The sequence below is a fragment of the Diospyros lotus genome, chromosome 13 (genome assembly GCF_014633365.1).
Source record: "Diospyros lotus cultivar Yz01 chromosome 13, ASM1463336v1, whole genome shotgun sequence".
NCBI classification, from domain to species: domain Eukaryota; kingdom Viridiplantae; phylum Streptophyta; class Magnoliopsida; order Ericales; family Ebenaceae; genus Diospyros; species Diospyros lotus.
This window is the reverse complement of record NC_068350.1, coordinates 12307994-12329916: the sequence shown is the minus strand read 5'-3', so window position 1 is coordinate 12329916 and position 21923 is coordinate 12307994. Positions and strand designations below refer to the sequence as shown.

Genomic DNA, 21923 nt, shown 5'->3' with positions numbered 1-21923 from the left:
TGGCAATGCAGTGGCGATGCGAGATCTGAGAGTCACTGGAAGAAGAAACAGGTGCGAGATCTGAAGGCATGCCAATCTGAGAATAAGCTGGAAGGAGACGAGATCTGAGAAACCATCCATGAGATCCAATAAGCAACCGCGAGATCTAAGACAAGAGTGACCGGATCTAGATAGGAATGGCTAGATCTAGACAAGAGCGGCTGGATCTACAGAATTGACAGTCGAATCTAAGAGATGATGGCTACATCTGACAGCTAGATCTAATCAAGTCTGAGGGATTGAAGGTCGGATCTGACGAATCGACGGCCAGATCCAAGAAATAATGGTTGGAGGGACAACAGCCAAGGAGGTAGATCCGACGAGAGACCGATGAGGCAAATCCGGTGAGAGACCCAAGAGACAGATCTGACGAGAGACCGTGAGAGACCGGTGAAAGAATGAAGGGGCAGATCTGGAGAGATCTAAAACGGCAGATCGATGAAGATGGTGTTGGCGGGAGGCAACAACGAAAGCTGAGGAAATAAGTGGCAGCGACGGATGTCACAAACGCAGATCTGGGTAGGAGCTGGCACAGCTGGATTTGGGTAAGAGCTAGCATGGCCTGATTTGAGCATAGTAGAGAGGTGCGACCAGATCTGGAGGCAGTAACGGCCGAAGCTGGGCAATAATGGCGGCGACAGGAACGGATCTATAACCATTAATCCCTCATATTTGGCTCTCGAACCTCAAATCCGGATCTAGTCGGTGGCGGCCGGATCTAAGCAAGACGCGGCCAGATCTAAAGACTGACGGTTGGATCTGGTCAATGGCTGCAAGATATGAGCAAGGCGCGGCCGGATCTAGGCGAAATTGATCAGATCTGGCAGGATCAAGGCAGCGCGCGAAGGAAGCCGCAAACAGCAGCAATGATGGACAGCTATGGAGGTGGAAGATCTAGAAAAGGCAATGACAATGAATGACTACAAAGCGGTAGATTTGGAGAGGGCAACGACGATAGATGGCCGTGGGGCAACAGATCTAGAGAAGGCAACGAGATCTGGTGGCGTTGGCGAGATTTGCGGTGGCAAATTTGGAGAAGGCCGCAGGATTTGGTGGCTATTGCGGCGGTAACGGACAGTGCAGCGAGGAGTTGGAGGCTGCTATGGCAAGAAGGGGACGCACGTTGAAGCTTGTAATACCCGAACATTCTTTGAGGACTCAAGTGTAATTATTTTGGTGCATAAGTGAAATTTTCCAAAATTATCGGGGATAAGTGTAATTTTCCAAAATTGTGGGAACAAGGCAAAATTCTAAAACTTGAGGACTTGAGGGCAAGGGGAGAAAGTGCAAGAGAACAAAACAAAAATGGGTGAAACAGCAAAAAGCAGTGTGAACAATGCAAAGAGGTTAACAACCGCACTGTTGGCTACCAGCCATCGGCGTCCCATCGCCGTTTTAGAGTAAGGATAGCACCATCATGGCCTAGGGTAGGCCTTGGGGTGCAAGACAAGGCTGGGATTAGCCGGAGGGGCGGTCGAAATCGACTATAAATAGCTAAGGTTGGGGTAAAGGGTTTCATCAATTTTCAATCGAGAAATCCGAGTGTTCTGGAAAAATCAAGAAGTTTGGATAAGGGGCTTTTGTTCTTGAAGGGTTAGGGATCATTTCTGGAGAATTTGGGGAGTTTTCGTGTTGATTTGAGGTGGTTTCGAGCTTCACCGGAGGGTCGCAAGAACCGAGGTTTAAACGGCTAAAATGGGGGGTGTGTCGACCGAATCTTCAAGCCAAAAGTTGTCACATCGTGCTCAAGAGGTCAAGTAGAGCAAGAGGGAGGAAGAAACTAGGAGAAATCGAGGCAAACCAGTTGTCGGCGACAAAGGAGAAGTCAGAAAAGATGGTCGGCAACTGAGAGCATGGGAAGCATGCAAGGCGCGTGGGCTGCAGGCGCGTGCAAGCATGTGAGGAGGTAAGAAAAAAGGGAAAAGAGAAAAAAAAAAAAAGAGAGAGAGAGAGAAAAATGGGGAAAAAATTCTAAAAAATTGGGAAATTTAGTTTTATTAATTTTTCAAAAAATTTGGGTAGGAAATTATCAAGGCACAAATTTCAAGGTCAGTCACATATTTCGAGAATGCTCAAAAAGCTAAATCAAGGTGAGTGATTTTTTCCTGAAAAATTTTATGTGATATGAATTGCCTAGATAAATATGAGTTTCATAAAAAATCTGCAAATTCAAAATATTTACATGCATCTTGCCATCCATATGCTTGTTTACTTATGTTGCACCGAATACTTTAAATACGACATTTAGCATGAAAATTATTGACATCTTGATTGAGGTATGCATGGCAAGTTGGGAAGTTGCCCTGGTAGCGTAGCCACATTTCCCCAAATAAGTTTTTCCGAAAAATCGCAAAAGTCTCCCGTGGAGGGGATGGATTTTTCCCAAAGTGAGAATTGCCGGGATGACTACCTAGGGTTCTGTGCCGGGACTAGAATACTGGTGAACGCTACACTAGGGTGTCGGTTTATTCATATCCATTCATCATTCATTCATGAAATTTATTTTAACCCTCACTTAGAAGATTCATCTTCTAATTTGGACTTTGTCCCTAAAATATTCCACGTTCCAGGTGAATCGAGCAGTAAGAAGGGAAAAATAGTCATCAAAGTGTAATTTAATTTCAATTCATGATATTCCCTATGTTTGAAGTACAGTTTTATATGTTATCTCACCTACTAGATATTGTAATTTATTGGTTGTTAAAAACAGTAGTGTACGTTTGTGTTTGTATGGAATTACGATATCCATCAGGTTTCGATTCTAGTTTCCGCAAGTGTTTTAAGTTACCATTCCTTAGCTTATCATATAGAATGTTGAATGTATTTATATATGGGGATTTTATATTGAGGAATTTGTGATGATAGAAAAAAAAAAAAAATCTCGGGAATCACGGCACATCGAGGAAGGGCGAGTCGTTACAAAGCTGGTGGAGACTAGCAGCGACGTGGTGGAGGCGGCGTTGAGGCAACAAGGAGGCTGCCGCTGTAGAGTTTGAGTGGTGGCTCTAATGCCATGTTAAATTAGAGAACTTGAGAGAGCTAAACCCTAGTTGGAGGAAATAAATTCCTCAAGAAACAAATACATTGTACATCTATTTATACTAATACTGAGTGAGTAATGATATAAGCCATGACATAAGCATGACATAAATATAAATCTAACAAGATGTATAGATGAAGTACAATCAACAAATATGACACAATTACCCTTTGTAAAGCTTGTATACAAGCATAACCAAATGCTTAATTTTAAGGACTAACACTAAGACCCTCATTATACTTTTTCAAATTCATTAAAGATACGCACCCAACTCAGTGGAGTGCAAGGAACACATAAATTGATGCCCTACGACTCAACAAATAAAATGGAAGACAAACATTAAATACAATATATAAAAACCATTTTTCCATAATTTTTTGTTGATGAGAAAAGGCTAATTCGGACCTGTTAAGCGAAACTGGGTGTGATCCTGGAAATTGTGAGTTTCCTCTTACCTAAAAGGAAAAAAACAAAGATAAATATGGCATAAGCAACAAGAAAAAAGTAGTCATTGAAATGTAAACAATGCATTTGATTTTATTTGAACTAATTTTGATTACATGTATACCATAATGCAAATGTCATACAAAATGTAAAAAGTGGATGAAATAACTTTAAATTGAATGAACCCAATCATAAATGGAAGAGATGACTCTTGAGGTACGTACCCCAGTACCCAACTTCAGTGCTTGATAGCAGAAGTGTCGCAGTGCAGCTTGCTGATCAAAGGGTATACTATCTCCCAGAACATCATCATTCGTCATAATAGCATGTGTTGCATGTGTCTCATGATTCTCCTGGAATAATAAACATGTTAACTATGTGGAGAGAAAGAAGTTAGATATCCAAATACTGTGGCTTCGCAAAAATTTAGGAGATGCAAAGAATCTTGACATATGTGCTTGGCGGCATGAGAAGACTTGAACTATAAGATTCCCAAATGAGACAGTCAACAGATAAGGCAAGTCATAAAATAAGTCATTGCATGATGGTGCAACGTCTCAAAACTCTTTTTGAAAAGCGAGTATACTTTTAAACTTCTAAAGGCACCAAGCATAAGCAATCCATGAATAACTCAAAGTAAAATTATGGGTACGATATGAATTATTTATGAAAAAGAAAAAGAATGTGCAGCACACATAAAGAAAAAAACAAAGCCAAAACACGAGAGTTCCAAACCATAAGTCAACTTATAATAATGGAATTTGTCTTTTGACCTCTATAAACCCTTTCCCCCTAATGAAGAGAAAAAACAAAAAAGAAAGATAAAATTAGCATAATGGAATTTTAAAATAAAAAAAAAGATCCCAATGCTTCATACGAATCACATGGAACTAGGTGTGGCAGACACATTATTAGAACATGCAACTAAAGTAAGGTTAATCCTTGAGTCCAACATGATAACCAACATCATGCAATAAATATCAAAATACCGTATTGCTAACTTAAGGAGATTCAACATCATATTTATTATTTATAGACACATCTGTTATCTGTGGGAACCAGACCCTTCAGTTCAAAGGTCACTCAACCTTCAACCCCTTCTCAAGTCCTATGTCACAACCATGGACTCTTCCCCTGGCTTCAAAAACCTTGCTTGGTATTTTATTTACCAAGAAACAAACTTAAAAAAAAAAAACTATTTGGTATACATCTCTTTATCCCAAGTCTTCCCCTTGGTTGAGTGAGTGCATGATCAAGTAAGGATTACAACTGTGTAATCAGCTACCTAGGATCACATGCTTTGTTAGCCAAAAGACCGTAGGCTCATTTAAGGGCACTGTCCCAGTTTGAGTGACTCTAGCCTATGACTAGTTTGAGATAGATATTGGGGGAGCTTGACTGATCATTCCATGCATGGCAGACCAACCAGAGCACCATCTAACATTATAGAACCTCCTCTAACCACTTCTTCCATTTCATGTGATGGAGCTCCCCCACACCATTTTTACATGTAAGGCCTTCCCTCCACTTATAAATAAACTGCATATGTTAAGGAGCTTATTACTCCTTAGAAGGTCCCATGGTCCTATTAAGGGGCAGTGCCAGTCATGGCCTCATTTTGGGTTGTGACAAGAGAGCAGATCTGTTAAGAGTTAAAGCAGCATTCAACCTATCATACCACCAAAAACTCTTACGTTCTCCCCCTGATTGCTGTAGTCTCTACCCCCTGTACTCTTGATAGGTCTGTATAGTGATTCCTAGTTTCCCAGCTCCCTACTCCTCTTAACATATTCATCCTCAACAATTGCTTTACTTTACATAGTTCATGAGAAGGAGCCTTGGGAGGTTACTCCATTGTAATTGGAAGGTCACATATTCGAGTTATGGAACATCCTCTTTGCAAAGCCAGGGCAAGGCTACATACAAAAATGACCCCCCCCCCCCCCCCCAAACTCTCTCTTACGATGACAATGAGAGGAGCCTCATGCACTAGGGATCCCTTCTTGATGTTTTTTGTAATATTTTAACACCAACATACCATAATTAGGCTCCTTTTGGGAGACTTATGAAATATTTATTCTTATACACTTTATTAAGCATTTTTCATTTCAGGTAGGATCTTGTTGCTGTCCACCCGAACTATCATCCAATCAAATAACCCCTATAGTCTACCATAGAATCGCAAATTTGTAGATATTGGGAAAAAGTATAGGCCTTAGTTTCTTAAAACCATCGTGTCTACAACTTCTGGTATTAACAACCCAAGTCCTTGTGCAAGAAGAGGATTTATTCTATTTTTACAAATCCATCAATCCATGACATTTTGGTCCAACACCATAAACTGCCCAAGCTAACATTAATCTACCATCACAGTACTTCCTTATAATCATCCCGCCAACTTCAAGAAGATTCCTCCTCAAACATACCAACATTCGGTCCTCATTTCTTCTACCAGTACTCTTTGTTTCCCATGACTTCCATCATCATCACATTTAGTGCATTCAAAATTGTTATCTTTATCCTCAAGATTTGACATAATTTAACTCAAGATTTTGGGTTCATTCAATTCAAACTTCTTGTCGAGATAAGATGCTGTCAGAATCGAATTCTGATAAGGGAGAATTCTCCTTGAATTGAGGAGAATTCGGGAAGTGAGGGGGAAGAACAGAGAGAAGTGAGTGGGAAACAGGAATTAGAGAGAGAGAGAGAGAGAGGTATGAGAATTTTGTATTGATAATGAACTGATTGATTTGTGGAGTGGTATCAGTGTTCTTATATACTGATCCAGCTCCTAATATTAGGCACCAAGGCCCACTTGATCATCAATTAAAAAGATAGTTTGAATTTAAAAATTAGGCCTAACTGCCTAACTACTCTTCCCACCTAAACAATCAACTAGTTACAATTTCACCCGGTTATTGCAAATGTAGTCCCATGACAGATGCCAACTATGTTCATCAAGGTGAAGAGGAAGAGGAGAAGAGGGACAACATTGGCATGAATTACAGGGCAAGAAGATGATAATTAGCCCCAATAACGAAACACTACTAAACAAACTTGGAGACAAGAATATCAAAGTTGAAATATCTATATTTATGCATGCGAGAGACAGCTACAATTGGCAAACTAGTAGCAGAACAAATACTTCACAGAAAACTCTGGAAACCAGACTCAATATTTTCAACCTTTCCCCACAATGGCCAACCTAAAAAAATTATATTTATGTCTATGAATCAAATAACATAAAAGGACACATTTCTCCTTTGGCATCTGCCTCTTCATCAGGTCAAGCATGCCAAGCAACTTGTCAAAATTATTAGGAACTACAACAAAAATAATGCTTTCAACAAATTCATACATGGATAGGAGCAGAGAAACCTCCATCGTCATCCTCATCCGGCACTGCATCACCATTAAGATCAAGATCAGAAGATCTTTTCCATTCAGGGGTTGGAGGGCAAACAACTATGTCTGGCTTCCGTTCATGGTAGAAGTTGTACAAGGCATCAATATAGTCTGGTTTGTAGATTCCTGGTGGGCGTGCATCAGCAAATAACTTAATTGCCTGCACCACAGAAAGTAAAATTTAAGGCTTCTCCTATGCAACTGGTAATAAGCAAAGCCAAGAAAACATTGGATAAAAGAACTAACATGTGTAACAGAGATGGATAGTGTACGCATGAGATAATGAACAATCATATAGCCTGTTCGGTTATGCCCATGTGTGCAATGGACAAAAACATACTTCTTCGAGTGCTTCTGACGCACGAGGAATTGTGAAACCTGATGAAAACAAAATGAACATCAATTGAAAAAAGATAGCCTTCACAAACTAGCACTCAATTTAACTTTCTAGACTTTTGTTTTGGCAAACACAACTTTGTAATATCTATCACACAAAAAGAAAAACCCTATCACCACCATATTCGAGAATGCTTGAATGGCAAGCATGGCATTCAATGACTAAAGAAGAGAATAAACTGTACATGCAAACTTCATCCTAGCTTTTAGATATGTCAAAAGAAGTAAATAATGTATTAATATAAACAATTCCACTCAAAACTAATTTACATGGTCATTCCTCCATCCATATATACATATATGAAACTTGGCACCAGTATAATATTGTCTATGTCAAATATTTGTCTCATTAGTAATTTGTTATTAAAACAACACGAGCCACTTCCATAATGAATTCAGTCAAATAAGCTTGTAATTTTTTATTTTATTTCATTTAAAGCCTTGGAAAAGAATGAAACTTGGGACATAACAGTATTATCATTCGGAAAAAAAAAAAAAACCTATGGACTACAAATGGATAATCACGGCAAAATATAAAGAGGATGGACAGATTGAAAGATTTAAGGCTCGTCTAGTAGAGGGCTTTACATAGTCATATGGTATTGATTACTAGGAGATTTTTCCCCTAGTCGCTAAACTAAATACTATCCGAGTACTACTCTCCCTTGCCGCAAATTTAAATTGGCCTGTCCACCAATTGGATGTGAAGAATGATTTTCTAAATGGAGACCTAGAAGAAGAGATCTATAGGGAAATTCCACCTAGCTTCAAAACTGAAACTACAAAGAACAAGGTATGTAGACTAAAAAGATCACTTTATGGACTCAAGCAGTCCCTTAAAGCCTAGTTCGAAAGCTTTACAAAGGCAGTCAAGAAGTATGGATATGTCTATTGCCAAGCTGATCACATTCTCTTTGTCAAACATACTTTGGGAGGTAAAATATCTATCCTCATTGTTTATGTAGACAATATTATTGTTACAAGAAATGATCTTTCTGAAATGAGATGGCTAAAAGAAGTTCTTGCAAAAGAGTTCGAAATTAAAGAGCCGGGAAATCTAAGATATTTCTTAGGCATGAAGGTTGCAAGGTCAAAAGATGGAATCTCGGTCTCCCAAAGGAAGTACATCTTAGATCTACTAAATGAAACCATAATGGTGGGTTGCAAACCTACTAACACTCACATGGAATCCACCACAAAATTAGGACTTGGTAAAGGCGATATCAACGACTGGTGGGAAAACTTATATACATGTCACACACTAGATTGGATATAGGTTTTTCAATGAGTATGGTAAGTCACTTCCTTGGTCTTTCCCACCCCTTCACAGCTCAAGAGGTGGCCCGAATTTTCCTATACCAAGTGGTAAAATTGCATGGGGTACCACAGAATATAATATCTAACAACAAGAAGTTGTTTACTAGCTTGCTATGGAGAGAACTGTTGAAATCTTTGGGGAATAAGCTTCACATGTCCACTCCTTATCACCGCCAAATAGATGAGCAAACGGAGAGAGTTAACCAATGCCTTGAAACTTACCTATGCTGCCTTTGCTTCCTATAACCCAAGGGTTGCCACAAGTGGCTCTCAATGGACAATGGTGGTACAACTCCTACCACCACAGTTCAATAAAAATGTCACCCTTTGAGGTAATGTATGGATACAAATCTTCATTCCTACCAGCCATCATTGGCCCAACCATGGTAGCAGAAGTTGATGCTTACCTGTAATAGAGACAACAGGTCCTATAGTCATTGAAGAAGGAGTTGTCTACTGCCAAAAATCACATGAAGTAGTTTGCAGATAGGAGTGAAAGGGACTTCAATGTGGGGGATCTAGTTTATTTAAAGCTTAGCCACGCTCAATAGAAGGCACATTTTCCAAGGGCAAGTCACCAAACTTAGCCCCAAGTTTTATGGCCCATTCCCCATCACAACTAGAGTTGGGAAGGTTGCCTACCAACTCCAATTACCGGCTAATTGTCAAATTCATCCATCTTTTCACGTGTCCATGCTCAAGAGGTCAATAAGCATACAACAAGCCAGCCCATCATTACCTTCCTTTATTAAAGACACCAATCCTATTGAGGAACCAACGACTATAGTCGACCGGAGGATTGTCTACAAGCAAGGGGCCCCCCTAACTCAAGTGTTGGTGAGATGGTCCCATCTCCACCCAGATAACAACACCTGGGAGCACTTATCAGACCTCCTCAAGCAATTTGCTCGAGCTGCCCAAGTTCTCAACATTTCTTGAGGACAAGAAAGCTTTTAAGGGAGAGGGAATTATCATGTACCTAGAGCTAAGAAGGGTTGTCCCGTGGTTGTTAGGGAAGTGAGGGGTTGTACCTTGGTGGATATAACAAAATTGTTCTAGAAGATGCCAACTCATTATACTAAGGGAATCAATTAGTTATTGTTATGTTGTAATCAACATATAAGGTTGGATTCAGCCTTATCCAAGGCATCAAATATTATCAAAGAATTCCAGATCTCTCTCTCTCTCTCTCTCTCTCTCTCTCCCTCTATTTTTTCTATCTCCCTCCTATAATTATCCTCAATTTCTCCCTCAATTTCTTGCCCAATTCTCACCGAACCAGTGAGAATTCCTTGTCAGATTTAGAGGTCTAACAATTCCTTTCAGGATATCTATCGATTCTAGGATTGCCACTCATAGGTTCTTCAAAGTTTAGACATCGGCGGTTATAACTAGGTGCTTTAGAACATGCATTCCTATCATGGGGTTGCCTAGGTTCAAAGGGAGCCAATGTTTCATGTGAGTGAGGAATCTTAGTGGAAGCAACGTGTATCCTTGGGGTATTGAGTGCGCTATGTACAAACTCTTTAGAATAGAGGGACTCTACAAAATCATTGCCCATCTTTTGCGTACTTAATATTTTGAGGACTTGTGCCATATGTTCAGTAAGTGTTCCCAATGTATTTGAAAAACTCTCGAGATTGTTTAGTAAGTGTTCCCACTGTATTCGAAAAACTCTCGAGATTGTTTATTTTGTTATTAATGGATCTTATAGAATTTTCTAAGAACTAAATATCAGTTAGTTTAGTGGAAAAGGGTTATTCATATTTGTCGGGGGCCATGGGAAAGTAAACAAATAGCAAGGAGAAAGGGAATGCCAAGAAGTGATGCAATAAATTAATTGAATGCTAGGAAGATTGAAATTGCAACTTAAATGTAGACAAGAAACCTACTTGGATGCACAAATAGAACTAAGAAATTTAAATTAAATGACAATGCCAATAACAAAAATAATAATAATAATCGAGATGCAACAAATATGTTAAGGGATTTTTTTTTTTTTCTCTTTTTTTTTTTTGGTTGGAAATGAAAGAATATTAAGTGGACTTGAAACAATTTACTAAAGATACCCAATAAACAAATATTAATCAAATGTCCAAAGTAAAGAGTATACCTTGTGGAAGTTGGGTTATGGTGCAAAAGGGACTGAAGCATGTAGGTACTTGGGTTTGGTTGGGTTGGATAAAGGCTTATGGGACATTCGGTTTTGAAGCAGTAGGGTCCAAATTAGGGCTTGGGTCATGGGTTTTGGGGCTTTTGTTAAATGGGTCAAGTCAATGGGTAATGGATCTTCAAATCAAGTTAGGATTTGGGTTGAGAACTTGGGTTAGAGTTAGGCTAGCAATGCAACAACAAGAGGAAGCAATGAAGGTGCGACAGTTTCCAACAAGATCGAAGCCAGAACTCGCTGCGATTTCTGGGCATAATTGGGGCTCTAGCAATAGTAGACAAACACGACGATAGTTGAAAATTGTGGAAGCATCTAGTGTTTTGTTACGACAATTGTTGTTATGTTTATAATTGTTGTTGTTATCCACTGTTGTTACGGTTTGATTATTGATGTTGTAGTCGTGTAGGTAGTGCCTCTCTATTGTTAAACAAGCTGCATATATAAGCAACTCACAGTTTCTTTTGTAACTAGAAATTCATTTTGATCTTTTGAGTAAAATTCTGCTCGAGGTATTTTCTCTCCCTCGTGTTTTGTTTCCAATCTTACCCTAGGGTTTTCATTACATGGTATCAGAGCCATTGCTCTTCTCTAATGGCCTCGAATCAAGTTCTTAGTCCGTCCTCCTCTCCTTCTCCCCGATCCTCATCATCCTTGTCTTCTGCTTCTCAAGTTGATTTCTCAATAGTTGCTAAGGTGTTTAGCTTTGTTCCTATAAAGCTCGAATCCAGTAACTATATCTTCTGGAAGGCTCAAATTCTCGCTACAATAAGAGCATTTGATCTAGTCTCTTTTCTTAACAAAAAACCTCCTCCGCCAAAAAGCCTGTCCAATCCAAACAGAGGAGATGCGGCGGTCAATCCAAAGTACCTGAGCTAGATTTGGTCCAATCAACTCCTGTTGGGATGGCTCTTCTCCACAATTGGTGAAGAGGTTTTAGCACAGGTGATTCATTCTGAATCATCTATCGAGGTATGGCTCTCTTTGGAAAATCTTTATGCTCGCCAAACAATAGCTAAATCGTTTCAATTGAAGCAAAAGTTAAGATCGATTAAGAAGGATGATCTTTCTATGAATGATTACGTCCTTAAAATTAAGACAATCAGTCATGCTCTAGCAGCTATAGGAGAGCCATTAACTGACAAATATTTGTTGCTTGCGATACTAAATGGACTAGATCAGGATTACGAAACTGTTGTGAGCCTAATCACATATCAAATGGATGACATTAATTTGGAGAAGGTTCAATACTTGCTTTTAATGCATGAACAAAGGCCATTGGCTATGAATTTGTCACTAAGTTTTGATTCTCTGAACTCAATTATGCATGCAAATGTTGCATCGTTTCCTACATAGAATAGTGTTGGTTTTGGTGATAATAATAGAGGAGGTTACTCTTTGAGAGGAAACAATTATATGAATGGAGGAGGAAGAGGCCTGAAACAGAATGTGAATGAAAGTTTGAGAGAAAACGCAAGAGAGAAAATAGAACCTCGTCCAATCTTAGATTGAGAAGATCAGAATAATTCTCAATACAATTACAATAGAAAGGCTACCTTATATATAGCCTTGACTACCGCAATTACAAATATAAGAGGCTAGCAATCCTCTACAACTGAAACCACAGCCTAATAATACATTCAACCAATTACAAAACACAACATACAGAATTATAAACAATATAAAGACAACTACAACTAATCAGCTGCCTTAATGTCTTCAACATGCCCTTTCAATTTAGACCTCCTTGAAGTATTCTACAGTGCTCCTTCTGCAGCAGCAGCAGTGCTGCTTCTACAGCAGATAAATGCTGCTACACTAGTGTCACTAGTGTCGTCAACATGCCCCTTCAATTTAGACCTCCTTGAAGTATTCTACAGTGCTCCTGCAGCTTCTGCGTCAGGTAAATGCTGATATACAGGAGTCATTTTAAGACCAAGCTTATCACACAAGAATAGAAATCTATCCTTAGGCAGACCTTTAGTAAAAATATCAGCAACTTGATACATTGTAGGAACATAATGAATTTCAACAGCACCACATTCAACCTTTTCCCAAACAAAATGAACATCAATCTCTATGTGCTTGGCTCTTGAATGAAAAACCGGATTTTCAGATATAGACTTTGCTGCCAAATTATCACACCACAGTATAGGAGTATTAGAACATGAAAAACCAAGCTCATGAAAGAGAGACTTTAACCATAGTATTTCAGTAACCCCTTGTGCAACAACTCGATATTCTGCCTCTCCAACCAACCTTGCAACCACCGTTTGCTTTTTAGAACCCCAAACAAGAAGATTATTCCCAAGAAACACACACTAGCTACTAGTAGATCGCCTTGTGATCTTGCAACCAGCATGATCAGCATTCGTGTAAACACTGAGAGGCAAATCAGTAGAGGATAGAGTAAACATCAGTCCTAAGCCAACTGTCCCTTTAAGATAGCGAAGTAATTGCTTACAAACTTGCCAATGTTGGTCCTTAGGACAACTTAAAAACTGACTTAACTTGTTAACTACAAAAGCAACATCTGGCCTAGTATATGTAAGATATTGAAGAGAGCCCAAAATGGTCCTATAAAGAGATGGATCAGAAAACAAATCTTCTTCATCAGTAAAAGAGGTGGCAAAACTTAAAGGAACAGCACAAGGTTTACAATCAACCATAGCAACCTTTTTGAGTAAATCTAGGGTATATTTGGACTGTGTTAGATAGAGACCAGTGGAGTCTCTATAAGCCTCAAATCCACGAAAATAATTCACTGAACCAAGTGTCTTTAGGGCAAAATTTTTATCCAAATCACCAATAAAGCCATGCAAAGCAGTAGAGCTTAACCCTATAATTAAGATATCGTCAACATAAACAAGAACAAACTCAGATGTCCTCTTAATAAAGAGAGATGCATCTAAAACTGCTCTCACAAATCCCCAACTTTGTAGTGTTGTTCGAAGTTTAGTATACCAAGCTCTTGGAGCTTGCTTAAGACCATAGAGCGATTTCTTTAACCGACAAACATAGGAAGGGCGTGACTAATCCAATCCAGAAAGCCCTTAGGTTGTGCCATGAACACTGCCTCATTAAGATCTCCAATGAAAAACGCATTATTCACATCAACTTGCTGAATATCGCAACCATATGTAACAGCTAATGAAAACAAAACTCTAATAGTCGGTGTCTTGACAATTGGACTAAAAGTTTCAGCAAAATCAATACCAGGTGTTTGGAGAAATCCCTTAGCAACAAGGCGAGCTTTGTACTTGGGAAAAGAACCATCAGGATTGTATTTTATATGAAAAACCCATTTGCAGCCTATGAGATTCATATTAGAAGAGAATGGAACAAGATCCCAAAGTCTTATTCCTCGACAAAGCTGAATATTCTTCCTCCATGGCTCTAGTCCAATGGGGGTCTAAGAGAGCTTCTTGAACAGAATTAGGCTCTAGAGAACTCACCAAGGCATAAGGTGAAGTGAGGGAAAGTTGTCTGGCTTTTGCACGAGTAATCATAGGATGTGTTGGAAGAGCTGAAGCCTTATTAGGTGGAGGAGCAACAGGTGAAACAAGAGAAGAAGAAGAAGAAGAAGACTGACCAGAAACATCAGGACCAACAGTAGTGACAGGACTAGAAATTAAGAAGTCAGGTGAATCAGGTTGTGGTGCTACCCGAGGAGAATGACCAGAAGAAAAAGAAGAACATGAATGCAAAATGGCACTAGACAAGCCTGGACTGGATACAGATTGAGGAGTAATAGATGAAGAAACGCCTCAGGATTAAAAAGAACATGTCGGGTAACATAAATCCTACCTAAAGAATGTAGACATTTATACCCAGCGTGAGCATGGCTGTAACCAAGAAATACACACTTTGAGGAATGAAAATTAAACTTGTGCTTGATATAAGGCCGAAGATAAGGAAAACATGCATAACCAAATGGCTGTAAATGCATGTACTTAGGCTGCTTGTGATATAATTTCTCAAAGGGAGTAAGAAATATAAGTGGCAAGGCTGGAAGTAAATTGATAATGTAGACAGCTGTTTGAAAAGCTTCCACTTAATATTTCAAAGGCATATTAGCATGGCCTAACAAAGTAAGTCTCATTTCAGCAATGTGCATATGTTTTCTCTCAACCACACTATTTTGTTGGTGTGTGTAGGGACAAGAAAAACGAGATTGAATACCCATGGGTATGAAAATAGGGTAAAAATGCTTTAAACTCTCCACCATTATCAGTTTGAAGAGCTTTAAGTTTAAACTGATATTGTAATTCAGCAAACTTATGAAAGGTTTTGAAAATGGATAATGCTTTAGACTTGAGTTTCATTGGATACAACCATGTATACCGAGTATAGGCATCAACAAAGACAATATAATACCTATAACCCTCAACAGACAGCATAGGAGCAAGCCCCCATAGATCTGAATAGATTAACTCCAAGGGATGTGTTGCTGTAATTGGACATTGTGCAAAAGGTAATTGATGCAATTTACCTAACTTGCAGGAATCACAAAAGGACAAATCAGTAGAGGAACAAGGAATACTGATTTTATTTAGAATTTGTTTCAATTCAAAAAAAGAAGGATGACCCAATCAAGCATGCCACTGCTGACAAATTTTATCAGTACAAGAGACTTGCATTACAACCTTCTGAACAGAAAACAAATGAAATAGAAGGTCTTGATGACTTTGAAGAAGAGACAGCAATAGAAGAATGAGGAACAACTGGTGATTCAACAGGAACAAATGCTGGATTCAGCTAATAGAGGCCATTTTTAAGATTTCCTCGAAGTAGCACCTTGCCCGAGACCTTGTCCTTAATTAAACAAAAATTAGAGTGAAATTTAGCAATGACATTATGATCATTGGTAAGCTGTGAAACACTCATTAAATTCCTTTTCATACATGGAACATGAAGAACTTGAGACAAGGAAAGAACTGATGGAGGATTAGTTTAAGTAAGCATGTGACTAAGACCAACATTAGTAATAGGAAGAGTCTTACCATTTTCTACTACTACTTTGTCATTGCCACCATAGGGAGTATGAAGAGAGGTTATTAAGGCTAGAGGTGATATGGTTTGTAGCACCAAAGTCTACGCACCAAGAGGTATGTCCAAGCTGATAAGATGAGGATGAAGAAGGTTGATATTGTTCATGCAAAGGCTGAGAGGGAAAACCATGATGAGGCTCAAGTACGAACCCTAAATCTGTCAAGAAAGCTCCATTAGCCTCATTAGACACCATAAATGCCTGAGAATTAGACTCATTACCACCTCTGCCAAAAGAAGGTCGTTGAAAGTTGTTGTCAAACCAATGATAACATCTATCAGCTAGATGTCCAGATTTTCCACACAATTGACAATAAAACCTCCTTCCATAAGAACGACCTCTGCCTGTTCCTCCTCTAAAACCATTTTCACGACCACCTTTATTTGGAAAACCACCTCTACCATTGTTCACAGTGTTATTTCGACCTTGTTGTGAGGCATAGCTAAGATTCATAGCAGTAGCAGAATCAAATTTATGCATTGTACTAGACATATTCATATTCTTTGTAGCTAATCGTTGTTCATGCATCATTAAAAGATACTGAACTTTTTCAAGATCAATTTCATCCATTTGATACGTAATTAAACCAACAACCGTATCATAGTCCTCATCTAATCCATGCAAAATCGTCATCAATAGATCTTGATCATTTAATGGCTCTCCTATCGCAACCAGTGCATGATTAATAGTTTGACCTGTAAAACATAGTCATTCACATTCATATCACATTTCTTAATAGATCTAAGTTGTTGTTTTAACTGAAATGAACGAGCAACTGTTTGACGAGAAAATAAGCTATCAAGTGTAGACCATACCTCTGTTGCAGACTCACAATGTATAACTTGACCAATTAACTCCTTATCTATGGTCAAAAATAGCTATCCTAGTAGGAGTTGATCTGATCTCATCCAATTTAGAAACTCAGGATTAACAATCGGCTCATTCTCTTCCAATTGCACGTACTTTGGCGACAGATCTGTCTTGTAACGATAGCAGATCAAAAGCCCTAACTGTGGCTAAAACCTGTGCTTTCCAATATAGGTAATTACTCGAATCAAGTTTCGTAGGGATGAAACTAAACGCTTTGGCAACAGAGGCAAAATCCGACAAAGCTGTAGAGGACAAGGAGGAAGCAGACGAGGTTGAATCACGAGAGGCCATGGACGCTAGTCGCGATGGCTTTGATACCATGAAACAGAATGTGAATGAAAGTTTGAGAGAAAAAGCAAGAGAGAAAATAGAACCTCGTCCAATCTTAGATTGAGAAGATCAAAATAATTCTCAATACAATTACAATAGAAAGGCTACCTTATATATAACCTTGACTACCGCAATTACAAATATAAGAGGCTAGCAATCCTCTACAACTGAAATCATAGCCTAATAATACATTCAACCAATTACAAAACACAACATACAGAATTATAAACAATACAAAGACAACTACAACTAATCAACTGCCTTAATGTCTTCAACAAGGCTAAGGAAGAGCATCTAATACACGAATTTATTGTCAATTATGTGGAAAACCAAGGCATTTTGTATATAAGTGTTATCACCGGTTTGATAAGAATTTCTAGCGACAAGTACCTAATCAAGGTTTTGTTCTGTCTAATGGTGGAAATAAGTATAATTCCAGACCTTATATGGCCTCCTTTAGTGATTCTAATGGAGCCTACATGAGTGAGACAAGTTTTATGTTAGGTTCTCACTATGGCAGTCACCCTAGATCTTCTACTTCTAATAATTTTGCTGCTCAATCTTCGTTTTCAGATCCCTCTTGATTTGGCGATTCAAGGGAAACCAATCACATTACCTCAAATATGAGCAATTTATCCTTACATACTCCTTACAATGGTGGAGGCAAAATTGCTATGGGCAATGGTAAGAAGCTGCCTATTACTCATGTTGGTACTAGTGATTTGTGTACTCACCTTAAACTTACTTCAATCCTTTCAGTTCCTAATGTTCTTCATATTCCAAGTATGAAAAAAAAATTACTTAGTGATTCTCAATTAACTCGTGATCATAATATTGTGGCTAAGTTTCACTCGGATATTTGTTTGATTAAGGACAAAGTTATCGAGCTAGTGTTGCTCGGGGACACCTTAAAGATGGGCTCGATCAGCTGCTACCAGTATCTTGGTCTGCCATCAACAGGAATTCTGCCTAATACCTAGAGCCTTTATCTGTTGATTCTACTTTTCCTTCTTTGAATACATGTAATAAAAAAAAATGCATGTAATAGACACAACTCATTTAGTCATGAGCTGTCCAATTTTGTAAGTGTTGCTCCAAGCACTAATGACTTCCAGCAGTGGCATGATAGATTGGGACATCCCTCCTTAAATGTACTAAAGCTAGTATTGAATAAAATTGGTGTGTCTTGTTCACTCTCAGATTTATCATTTTGTAACTCTTGTAAGATTGGCAAATTAAGTCAACTTCCTTTTTCTAACTGGGAAATTACTGCTACTAAACCATTAGAATTGGTTTACTCAGATCTTTGGGAACCTACACCTATTGTGTCTATTGAAGGATTTATATACTACATAATCTTTGTGGATGCACACTTGGCTTTACCCCTTAAAACTCAAGTCTGATGCCCTATCAATTTTCACCATCTTTCATAAGTTTGCTGAAATCCAGTATCAAACAAAGCTTAGAGCCTTACAAACTGACAACTGACAATGGGGGAGGGAGGGGGGGGAATTTAAAGCTTTCTTACCTTATCTTCATGCTAATGGCATTCAACCTCGATTTACATGTCCACACACTCATCAACAGAATGTGTGACAGAGAGAAAGTATAGACATATAACTGAGATGGACCTAACCTTGTTATCTCATGCCCAAATGCATTTAAAGTTCTGGGTAGAAGCATTTCAGACATCTGTTCACCTAATAAATTTGCTACATGCTTCACCTATTAAGTTCAACACACCCTTTGAATTGCTTTATCAAAAGCCACCTAAATATCAGCTACTACAACCTTTTGGCTATGCTTGCTTCCCTTATCTCCGTCCTTGTAACAAGCACAAGTTTGATTTTCATTTCACCTAGTGTATTTTTATTGGATATACTCAAGCTAGCTATAGGTGCTTGCATCCACCAGGGAGAGTGTATGTGTCTCGGAATGTGAAGTCTAATGCTAGTGAGTTTCCCCTTCCTAATTTGTTTCCTACTTCTTCTTCGATACCTAAAGTTGTGCCATCTTCTTTGGGGCATTCTACAGACTTTCTTCAACCTATTGTTTCTTCTCTTATTTCTTCAATGTGTCCTCGAGTAGCACAGTCCCCTCTGGTTTCACCTCTTGTTGGATCTATGTCTATATCCAATAGTTCTCAGGCCACAACTCCACCTCTTTCCTCTCCATTACAGCCTTTACCCACTCAACTACCAGCCCCTAAATCTATCTTACCCAAGTACAAGGTTGCTCCAACCCCTTCAATTCATCCTATGCTTAATAGACTTAAAGCCAAACAACCTGTAACCTCTTCACCTCTTGCCTTAGTGAGTAATCTTGAACCTAGCTCCGTTCGTGAGGCTCCTTTAGACTCACAATGGGTTAAGGCCATGGAACAAGAGTACACAGCCTTGCAAAGGAATCACACTTGGGACTTGGTTCCCTTTTCAAAGAATACGAACTTAGTTGGTTGCAAGTGGGTATTCCAAGTGAAATATAATGCTGATGGGTCAATTCTAAAGTATAAGGCTAGATTGGCGGCCAAAGGTTTTCATCAAACACCTGGCATGAATTATGCAAAAGCGTTTAGTCTGGTAGTTAAAGCCCTAACTATCGAAGTTTTGTTCTCGTTAGCAGTTAATTTTGGTTGGAACATACACATGTGGAGTGATAAGTTGGCCGCTAAGAGCATGGCAAAGAATCTGGTTTTTCATTCTAGAATGAAGCATGTTGAGATTGATGTTCACTTTGTGCATGAGAAGATTGAAACTGGGGAAGTGGAAATCCAATATGTCCCAACATCTAATCAAGTGGCAGATATTCTTACTAAAGGACTACCTAGAGACCGGTTTGAGTTCTTATGTAAACGGCTTGGTGTAAAGTTGTCACCTGTGTGTGTTGATTTGAAGACTGCGACTACATTGTCATCCAAGTTTTTGTCATCTACGAAGTCTGATTTGAAGGGGAGTGTGGAAGCATCTAGTGTTTTGTTATGACAATTGTTGTTGTTGTTATGTTTATAATTGTTATTGTTATGGTTTGATTATTGATGTTATAGCGGTGTAGGCAGTGCCTCTCTATTATTAAACAAGCTACATATATAAGCAGCTCGCACTTTCTTTTGTAACTAGTAATTCATTTTGATCTTTTGAGTAAAATTCTACTCGAGGTATTTTCTCTCCCTCGTGTTCTTTTTCCAATCTTGCCCTAGGGTTTTCATTACACAAATAGGTTAAAGAAGGGTTATGTGGTTGTTGATTGAGGATTTTGACACCATCACATTCGCTAGTTTCGAATATCTTCAATGGTGATGAAGGGACTAGACTTGAGGTTTTCGATGAGGGTCAACTAGGGTTTGTTTACGCTATTGGCTCTGATGCATGGAAACACTAAAACAATGTCATTTTGGCATTTTCAAACATTTCCTACCCTGAAACACCTAAAAAAACATTGTCAAGCCATTTCCATAGTTTTGGAAACGTTTTAAGGGCCATTTCGCAATGTTGGAAAAATATCAATAATGTGTTTCTATTCCGCGACCATGTTAGACAGAAGCAATTCCTTTGTTGTTGTCCTGACAACCATGTTAAAGACGAAAACAAGTTGTGTTTGTGTTTGCTTAAATAAATGATGGAACTTATGTTTATGTTTGATTGAATATTTATTTTTTTATAATTTTCCATATTAAAAATTATATATACAATAAAGCCTCTATATTTTTTTATTTACGCCTTTCCCTGCATTTCCATTTCCATTTTCCGTACTTTTTTGTGCAACCTAGATTGTTGATTCTAGTTTTCAACATTCTCAGTGTGAAGGCTTCTGATGGTGACAATTTCTCTAGCTAGTGTTTTCTCTGTTTTATGTGTTAACAAACTTCAATGGCATGTGAGGGGTTCAGATTATTGGATGTAGGCTCAAGAATGGAAGTTCTAGTGATTTTTCTAAGATTTTCCCAAAAAATTTTAGAAAATCTCCAAAAGCAATTCAGAAATTTTGGCTCTGATACCAATTGATGCATAACCCAAACTAAAGAAACGAGAGTAATCTCAATTGCTCGAAACCAATAGCAATAGTCAATATTATTCATCAAAAGTTTGTCCTTCAATATTTCACTAAAGGATTATTTATAAACAGCTAATAGTTGGAAACCTATTCTAACTAAAATTCATTGGTGTAATCTAATTAAGATTATAAAGATAATCCCTATCTAATTAGGATTCTAGGAAATAAAAGAAATTAAGAAATTAAAAGAAACTTAGGAAACAAATTACAAAAAAGAAACTAATAAAACAAAAAACAATATTAATTTCTACTTTTACGACTAAAATATTTGTCTCTATGATCTTCATCAACCACATTTTGAAAGTCATATAAAACCTAGTGAAAGAGTGATATAAAACTGAGACATTTTCCCACTTATAACTACTCATATTGAAGAAACAGTACTTAAAAATTTTAATTACAAAAGGTCAAAAATATAGAAAGACAAGTGGTAGTAGAATACTATTTTTTTCTCATAGAAATGTCATTAGTAGCCACAAGGCAAAATGTGAAGAATTTGCAAAACCAAGAACAATATTAGATAAAAAATAGTGGGTCTAACAAAAGCATTACCTCATAAACAAAGTAATTTACAGCCTCATTATCAGGTACAGAATCACGCCCCTTGCATTGAATCTGCATAAGGCAAACAAACACAATAAATCACTAATGGATGGGTAGAGACTCCATAACCATGGTACTAAAATTTAAAGAAGGAAGAAAGCCCTCTTACAAGACCAACCCACCTTAACATGCTTGATACCTTCTTTTTTCAAATCTGATACTGGATAGTAACGACTAGTATTTGTGAGATCAATCACTAAACCAAGCTGGAA

General features: G+C 38.2%; 1 protein-coding gene across 5 annotated transcripts in view; it reads right to left on the bottom strand.

Annotated features, from left to right (window-relative positions):
* Positions 1-21923, bottom strand: part of LOC127788268 (uncharacterized) — a 109871-nt gene that overhangs the window by 38892 nt on the left and 49056 nt on the right. For all 5 annotated transcript variants that reach the window (XM_052316391.1, XM_052316388.1, XM_052316390.1 and 2 more), the window contains 6 exons: positions 21834-21917; positions 21661-21723; positions 7175-7306; positions 6882-7088; positions 3748-3876; positions 3485-3534 (listed from right to left, as the gene is read on the bottom strand). In XM_052316391.1, coding sequence (XP_052172351.1) covers positions 3485-3534; positions 3748-3876; positions 6882-7088; positions 7175-7306; positions 21661-21723; positions 21834-21917 — 665 coding nt within the window. The remainder of the gene's footprint in view (positions 1-3484; positions 3535-3747; positions 3877-6881; positions 7089-7174; positions 7307-21660; positions 21724-21833; positions 21918-21923) is intronic.